This window comes from Pinus tabuliformis, chromosome 6 (assembly GCF_031772625.1).
Source record: "Pinus tabuliformis cultivar Carrire ecotype Pingquan chromosome 6, CPIR1, whole genome shotgun sequence".
In the NCBI taxonomy this organism is placed as follows: domain Eukaryota; kingdom Viridiplantae; phylum Streptophyta; class Pinopsida; order Pinales; family Pinaceae; genus Pinus; species Pinus tabuliformis.
The window spans coordinates 1,497,096,423-1,497,105,646 of record NC_142292.1 but is presented as its reverse complement, the minus strand read 5'-3'; the positions used below and the strand labels follow the sequence as shown (position 1 = coordinate 1,497,105,646).

Here is a 9,224-nt window from a genome sequence, read left to right as displayed (position 1 = left end):
TTACATTTTTCATTAAATTGCATAATAAAATAATGAAGTGAAATAAATCTCACAAACTTTTAGGAGGGAAATATTTTCGCGAAATTTTTTGGGTGGAAAATTTTTGGAGGGAAATATTTTCGCGAAATTTTTTGGGAGGGAAATTTTTGGAGGGAAAATTTCATTCTCTAAGCTATATAATATCTTTAGGAGACTCTCCATTTGTATCATTCAACATCTTCTATTTGAAAGGGATGGATTGTCCTGATAGTGAAGTTTCGATTTATACAGCATCAACATCTTCATCGCGTAACAACTCTATTCATATGGATGAATATAGCGAGAATTCTTCCACTATGAATAGAAAGTCAATTCTTCCACTTAGTCCTGATCCTAAGGACTATGAGAGCAGCACTGATGAAAGAGGGGATGGAGAATTTCAAATAAATAAATAGTCACAGATTCCACTTAGTCCGAATTCGAAGGACTATGAAAGCAGTAGTGATGATGAGCTTGATGACAAATTTCAAAAGAATGGAGTCTCATGGTGTCCACTTAGTCCTAATTCTATGGACTATGAAAGCAGTAGTGATGAAGAGCAAGATGGTGAAGTTCAAAAGAATGGAGTGTCACGGTGTCCACTCAGTCCTAATTCTAAGGACTATGAGAGCAGCAGTGATGAAGAGCGTGATAACAAATTTGAAAAGAATGGAGTGTCAAAGTGTCCACTTAGTCCTAACTCTAAGGACTATGAGAGTAGTAGCGATGAAGTGCATGATGATGAATTTCAAAAGTATGGAGTGTCACGGTGTCCAATTAGTCCTAATTCTAAGGACTATGAGAGCAGCTTTGATGAAGAGCGGGATGATGAATTTCAAAAGTATGGAGTGCCACAGTGTCTAGTTAGTCCTAATTCTAAGGACTATGACAACAGCTTTGATGAAGAGCGGGATGATGAATTTCAAAAGTATGGAGTGCCATGGTGTCCAGTTAGTCCTAATTCTAAGGACTATGACAGCAGCAGTGATGAAGAGCGGGATGATGAATTTCAAAATAATGGAGTGTGACGGTGTCCACTTAGTCCTAATTCTAAGGACTATGAGAGCAACAATGATGAAGAGCACGATGATGAATTTAAAAAGAATGGAGTGTCACAATGTCCTCTTAGTCCTAATTCTAAGGACTATGAGAGCAGCAGTGATGAAGGACAGGATGATGCACTTAGTCCTAATTCTAATGAGTATAAAGGTAGCAGTGATGAAGGACAAGATGATACACTTAGTCCTAATTCTATGGACTGTGAGAGCAGCACTGAAAATGCACATGAGGAAGAATATCCAATAAACATCGAGTCAAAATTTCCATTGAGTCCGAATTCTATGGACTATGACAGTAGCATTGAAGAAGGGGAAGATGAAGAATATCCTCCAAGTCAGTATTTGAAAAGCACAGTTGATCATAGTGTGGATAACATTCCTCTTAATGATGATGAAAATCCTTATACAAATGATGATCTAATGATGGAGATGTTGCCAAGAAATATTGTATCGAGGAGTAGGAGCAAACCTTTTCGTATCAATGCAAGATGTTCTAGTTATACAAGGGGTAGAGTAGAATATCTGACGAGAAGAAGTTCTATCAGTGCACTCATTTCAAGTGAATGTTGCCAAAAAGATTGCTTGAAACATATGGATTTCAAATTTGCATTAGAGATCAGGAAGAGATATTTGTCAATGAATAAAAACATGAAAAATTCATATTTAGTTGGGTGCATGCAATCTACATTGTCAGGTTATGATTATCATATTAAGATTTTATTTATCTGTAGAAAAGCTTTCAAAATGTTTCATTCGATTGGGAATTTTCGTCTCTCGAGAATTCAAGAAAATTTGGAAAAAGGTCCCACATTTTATTCTGAAGTACGTCATAAAAGATAGTTTGGGCCATTATCAAACACTGCAATGTCATGGATGAAAGATTTCTTTTCAAAGCATGGAGAGTGTATGCCAAATAGAGAGACAATACATATTCCAGATAATTTTTCGAGACGTGAAATCTACAACTTATACAAAGAATATGCAGAAGGTGCTAAGGGACATGGCTGGTTTATTACCTATCAATATTTTGTGAAGATATGGAAGAAAGAATTCAACAATGTCCATATTCCTAAGAAGACAAGGATGGGGATTTGCAGTACATGTGCTTCTCTTAAATCAAAAAGGGACAAATGTGAAGGGTCAGAAAGAGGTAGGCATTCATAACTTTAACTTTTAAAATTGTATATTCATCAAGTATGAAAACATATTTCTTAATGGCTTTGTTTTATGTTGTGTAGATTCAATTGTCAAAGAACTTCAGGAGCATCGCGAACAACAAACAAATGAACGGAAAAAGTTGTACAAGCATCGAAAGAAGTGTTATGATAATCCGAATAAATATTTGGGTTTGATAATTGATGGTATGGACCAGAAGAAAACACTTTTACCACATTTTTTTCGCACACCCAAAAATTTACAGGAGGAAAATTTTATTCAGTATCACTTGGTCGGTTGTATGGTCTTCAATGGGAAAATGTTGCCAAAGGTGTACTTCACAGCTCCAAATATTCATAATGATGCAAATCTGACCATAACCATAATTCATGATGTGCTTTCTCATTGGTCTGGTAATCTTCCTAAAGTTTTGTATCTACAATTGGACAACACTTTCCATGAAAACAAAAATCAGGTTGTTTTTGGATATCTAAACATGCTTGTTGAATTAAGAATTTTTCAGAAGTTAAAGGTTGGTTTCCTTCTTGTTGGGCACACTCATGACCATATTGATCAGATGTTCAGTCGTTTTTCAGTCACATTGAGGAGGAAGGAAGCTGGGAGCTTGCCATCATTAATTGAATGTATTAAGAAATCATACATGCCAGAGCCTACTTTTGATGTGTTGGAAGAAACTATTGACATGTGAAGGTTTATTATGGGATCATATGGTGAGGGGAAATGCATTGAACAACTTAATGACATTAGCTTCCAACATCAATTTCGTATCAAAAAAATTGATGGGAAAACACTAACATGGGGCAAGAAGTATTCAACTACTATAGAATGGGCACCGTCATTAGGTTTTCAATTTTTGAAATTCATTCCAGATCATCCAATATTTGCATCGAAAATATTGTTATTACAATCAGTTGGTGAAGTTCATAATGCACGCAAAAAAAATAGAGATATAAATTATTCTGATTGCCTAAAAGAAATCAAAAAATGTATTAGATATACATATGAGTACTTTGACATTTCTGATTCAGTTTGGTGGGAGACATTTTTCAATAATCAAAGTGATATCATTTCAACAAGAACAAATAAAGATATACCTTTGAAAAATCCATTTATTTGGCCACAAAATGTGTCGAATGCACATGAGGAAATAAACATTGTTGAACAGCAACAATCTCAAGGTATCATTAATTCTTCACAAGAAGAGGAAAGAGAGATGTATATTGGTTCCATAAGATCTCGTGCATAACGTGAAGCCATGGAAGACCTTTACAGGGGTTCGGTACAGGATATTAAGGAGGGTTGCATGATCGCAGTGCTAGGAGATGGAGATCTCAATGGCTATCCATTCTGGGTTGCTAAAGTTATAAAGGTCTTTACAGAAAATGAGGATGTTACAAGTGTTGAAGTACATTGGTATGCCACAAATACACACCCATTCAATGGTGTGTATAAGCCAGAAATTGTAGTTGACAAAAAAAATGGCGGAAAGAGAAAAAGAAAGGGTACGAATATAAATCGTCGCCGCACAGACATATTGAAATTGGAGGATGTTGAGATACTTGTTTATAACTTCAATTTAACAAAGAGGGGAACTCTTCGCTTCAAGATGATAGAGATTCTGAAAAGGTTGTTACCAGAAGGAACAGTTTTGAGATGGGAGTCTGCTAAAACCAGTCGTAGATCTAAAAGAGTTTTGAAACCTGAAATGATGGCATGCATGTGGACTTAGATGGGGCACTAGTTGATGAAAGAGAAGAATATGGAACATCTTCATCAGCATCCAGTCACTCATCTGAAGATGTAAATTCTGATAGCATGCAAGAAAATATGAGTAATTTTGAATCATTGTTTAAGACAGTTTATCTAACTGATGTATGCATCGTATCTTGAAATAAAATTTTTGATTTCCATATGGTCTTAAATGAGAAGTTATGAGTCATTTTTATGTTCCTAGATCATTTTACTAACATTTTTTTAAATTTTGAAGATTGACCCTAAAAAAAATCATCATTCCAGTATAATTACTTTTTCGTTTTCAAGCTATATTTTGCATGAAAATTTTGTTTGCACTTCCATTTTTAAAACATGTTCAAAATTGTCCCTAAAAAAAAACCATCGTTCCAGTATACACACTTTTCGTTTTTAGCACTGTTTTTAATGTTTTTTTGGCGTTTTTTGGCCAGAGTTGTCGTTTTGGGTTTATAGTTCATGTTTCAAAGTTTACATTGTTATGACCTAAAATGAGGAATTTAACCATTTCATGACCCAGGGCACTTAAATGAAGATATGATACCTCGAAGAAGATAATGACCATGATGAGTGATGAAGACCATGAGTAAGTGAAGGGAGCAGCAGTGACCTAGACACAACAACTAGTGACCAAATTTTTATTTGAAGATTCAATGAAATGACAAAAATTTGACTTGACACCCTAACAACACCTTGTAAGAGCATATTTGATCAATGATGACACACTGAACTGGCTGACACTAACATGTTGAAAATAAAGTGTTGAAATACTGTAAATAATGTTGAAAATATATAGAAAAATAAACAACAAATGAAGCACACGAACCCCACCCAAGAAGGTTATTGAGAAGCTAAGAAAGAGAAGGAAAACAAACTACACAAAGACACATAAATGACCAAAAGATATAATGTCTAAGGGACTACGATCTAAAGGCATTAATCTACTACAAATGGTGCAAAAAAACAACAAAAATTAGAGGTGAAAAATGCTGAAAAGGATAGGCAAGAAGCTCTAAAACCCAGGATACTCAAGGGGATCCTTAGGGGGAAAGGAAAAACCCAAAATCTAAAGGGAGTAAAAGGGTGAATAGACCTATTCGATAGGGCTGTTAAAAAGTGGAAAAATCCTTAGAAACCAAATGTAGAAAGTGTTGTACCCTAGACTCCTCAACTCAACAAATCTACATCTAAATGATGAAGGTGTACTCTAAACCTTAGGGGTTTCTTTTCTTCCTCAATGAGAAATTTCTAAGAGAATATATATGTAGGGGTGACTATGTAAATAACAGTAACCATTTCCAATACACACACAACACAATCGACAAATTTGATTATGAAATTTTTTCTTAAAAAGTGCAAAACACACTTTCTAAACTAGAAAGAGCATTGAAATGCAGAAAATTGGCCAAAAAGTGTGTTCCAGAACACAGGTATGGGGCCAAAGAGTTCATTTTTCTCCCGGGAGTCTCGGTCGACCGATCTCGCCCAGAATTCATCATCTCCTGCTCAACTCCTACTTGGAACTTGCAGAAAGATGTGGGAAACAAAAAAAAAAACCAAAAAATTGACAGAAAAATAAAGGAGGGCTAAAAATAAAAATTAGGAGGCTAAAATAGCCGAAGAAAATACTGTAAACCACTGAAATGATAGTCACTAAGGATCGGAATTACTACGCCAGTGGATTCACTATTAGTTGACGACAAATGTAACTAAATGCCCAATGAAGTCGTCATTTGTTAGTATGAAAATTTTTTGCCTGTGTACCAAAAATACTTCACTTAAATAGTCGGTGACAATTGATCTTAACAACAATATGTGGTTGTTTACGCTTCAAATATGCAATAATAAAATGAGAAAACCTTGCAGCAAAAAGATTGTATGTGATCCAAAACAGAAAACAACAAGAAATATATGATGTAATAACCCAATAGAATAAGACTTGTATATGAATAATCTTTTATTCAAACATTAGGTAAAGGATATCTACAACAAGGGTCCACAACTCCCCCTCTATGGGATGGGTCCTTTGACGTCCTTGTGCTTCAACGATCTATTCTCTCTCTCAATGTGTGAAAAAACAAAAATAAAGAATGAAACTCAAGTGGGAGCTCAGATGTGAAAAGATGATAATGGTGACGATGATAGTGATCATGGTGAAGAATGAATGGAAAATCCTCTTATTTATAACAAAATATTGGGTTGATCTCGAAAATAGAAAATAATAAAATAATATTGACCAAATCAAGATCTAACCATTATGAATACTTTATTATATTTTTTGGAGAGGGAAAAGATATTCAAAATGGTCAAATATCTTTATTTAGAAATAATTAACAAATAAAATGATTTATTAATTATTTCGCAAGGATTAAGAAAGGTGTGAAATTGAAATAAATTAAATAGTGATTTGACAATTATTCCAAAAATAAAATTAAGGAATAATAAATAAATAATGATTTATTTAATTATTCCTAGGAGATTTAATCAAATGTGACTAAAAATAATTATCAATTAATGATTTAATAATTATTCCTAGAGAAAATTAAATAAATAATAATTTATTCAATTATCTTTCATGAGGTTTTTTAATTTTAATACGAAATAATTTAATAAAAATGGTTTACCAAATTATTTCCCATAGTAAAATCACTTTTACTATGGTAAAATTAAAATTAATCTTATATGTTGTATTTCGATCCATCTAATTAAAAATGACCAAGTAATATTTTTTAAATGATAACATTAATATTAAATCTATATCAATTGATACCTATCGGTATATATCAACTACATTTCTTAATATAATTGTGCTAGTTTATATTTTATAAAATTATTTTGGTATGAGAAAATTTAAAATTTAAAATTATTTTAATTAAAAATATTAAAAATATATAAATAGATTTAAAAATTTATAATTATTTAATTTAATTTAATTTAAGTTAATATTAAAAAAATCAAATATGTTAAAAATTAAATATGTATAACTTAAATTTGATGACTCTAATTTTCTTTTGAAAAATAATATTACTATTAAAAAAAGTGATTACTAGCATATTCAATTTAGTTATAACATTTTTTTCCAAACGTTTCAACTAGCTTTAGCTCTTTGTCTTCCTACCACTTGTACCAGCCTTAGTTATAACGTCTTTTGCATTATACAACCAAAAGTCAAAAGTCTTTCTAGTTGGGGCTGTCTCTTTGCCTTCATACCACTTGTGGTTACCTATTTTCCCATGGTAAGTGTTTTACAAAAAATATGATACTCTTTGACGTGTAAAAGAAACAAATTTTGTCTTAGGTAAATGATTTTTTACGTAAATATTTTAAAGTTGTGTGTAGATTTAGGAAATTTGACAGGTTGCTATTTATCTATCTAAATTTGTAGAGGAAATAAAAAATATAAAAAAAAAAAGGAGAGGGTTGAATAGTTGGATTATGTATGTTTGTGATTTGACTGTTGTACATTTAAATAATAAAAATACGGATTATCATTGTTCTTTGGATGTTTCCTTCACAAGGAGAGTTTTGTCACAAATGTGTGTTTGATTATTTTGTTATCTTGTTTATTTGTCATTATTTTTGCAATTAAATCTTTTTACAAGTTATACTTTCATTGCTCAACTTCACGTCTTACTTCCCCTATCAAAATTTGATATCTTCCCTAAACAATTGAATGTTCTCTATCCATATATATATATATATATATATATATATATATATATTGCCCATGGAGATTTGGGTTTACAGTTAATGGGTGCACCGTTAAAGCACTCTTTGCGATTGGTCACTAGTTCAAAACCCCTGTGGATACTTACCTACCAAAAAAAAGTATTCATATATATTAAATATATATAACAATTCAATTTTATATTAAATATATAATAATTTAAATCTTGGGAAAAAAATTCAAAATTCTTTTTACATAAATTTAAAGATATAAAAAAATAACTTATAAAAGCTTTAAAATAAAACGCTAAATTTTTTTCAAACTTAAAATGGTTTATTAAAGCATAATTATCATCATTTATCACGTATTTATTAAACATAATTATTACTATTTATCAAATATTTTATTAATGGAACAACTTATATTAGTTTACATTATTTTGATTCACTATTATCAACTATATTTATTAATGATATTTTCCTACACCAATTGATTGACTTTTATTAATCACATTAGTAAATATAGTTCTGTTAATTAATGAGTGGTACATGTGTAGTAGATTTATCACATTAGTAAATACAGTAATGTTAATTAATGAGTGGTACATGTGTAGTAGATTTATTGATTATGGTTGATGAAAGTTAATGAATTTAATCATAATATTAATGTTAAAAATATTTATATTAATGTTAATATTTAATCTGATTTCAATTTATTTTTTAAATTATAATATAAATAACTAATCCTAATTTATGTAAAACAATTTGAAATTTAAAAATAAAACGTAAAAATTTCAGTTTAAATTTACTCAAAGTTAATTATCACCCTCTTTTAAGTATTTTAATGAAACGTCATTGCTCTCCCCACTGCTTTGATGACAAGGGGAAGCCCTCCACACTTTGCACACACAAGCTTGGCCGTTGCTTCGTGGATGTTTGTTGGCAGATTTCCATTATTATATGGAAAAGCGTGATAAGAAAACAACCGCCAGCTATAATCTTCGTCCAGATCCTCCATTCTTATTATCGACTTCTCTGGAACTCCCGTCGCTAACAGTGCGCTTCGACTCCTGGAACTCACAATAACTCTGGAGTTGGAGGGGTCTGTTAACCGGAGTAGGTCCAAATCCTGCAGCAATTCTGCGCCTTTTTCCGAAACATCATCCAACATCAACACAAACCTTTTTCCATTCATCGTCTCATTCAACCATATCTGTACAGATTCTTGGCTCATATTTTTAGCTAGATCTACATTTGTGTATGCCAAAGAAATAACTCATCGCAAAAGAAATCCCTCACCTCTTTACAGTTGAAGAAGTAGAGGATTGGATCATTTCCTTAATATCCCCAATGTAACGCCCTGGAGTCTCGGGCAGGCGTGCACGACGACGGGTTGATGTGCGACCGGGCGAAACACCCTTCACACGGAGCTGACGAGCCGGAAATTGAGGTGCGGACACCCGAGCTAGCGGTGCGGTCACCCAAGCTGGCGGTTAGGCATGGCAAGCCATGGTTCGGTGCGGTGGGCAAGACGAACAGGTGAACTATGCGGAAGAA

The 9,224-nt window shown here is 32.5% G+C and overlaps 1 protein-coding gene across 1 annotated transcript; it reads right to left on the bottom strand.

Moving 5' to 3' along the window:
- Nucleotides 1-8,508: 8,508 nt before the first annotated feature.
- Nucleotides 8,509-8,862, bottom strand: LOC149264333 (disease resistance RPP13-like protein 4). Its single transcript, XM_089398271.1, has one exon. It carries the CDS (start codon nucleotides 8,860-8,862, stop codon nucleotides 8,509-8,511), a length of 354 nt encoding a protein of 117 aa, XP_089254397.1.
- Between the last annotated feature and the right edge of the window lie 362 nt (nucleotides 8,863-9,224).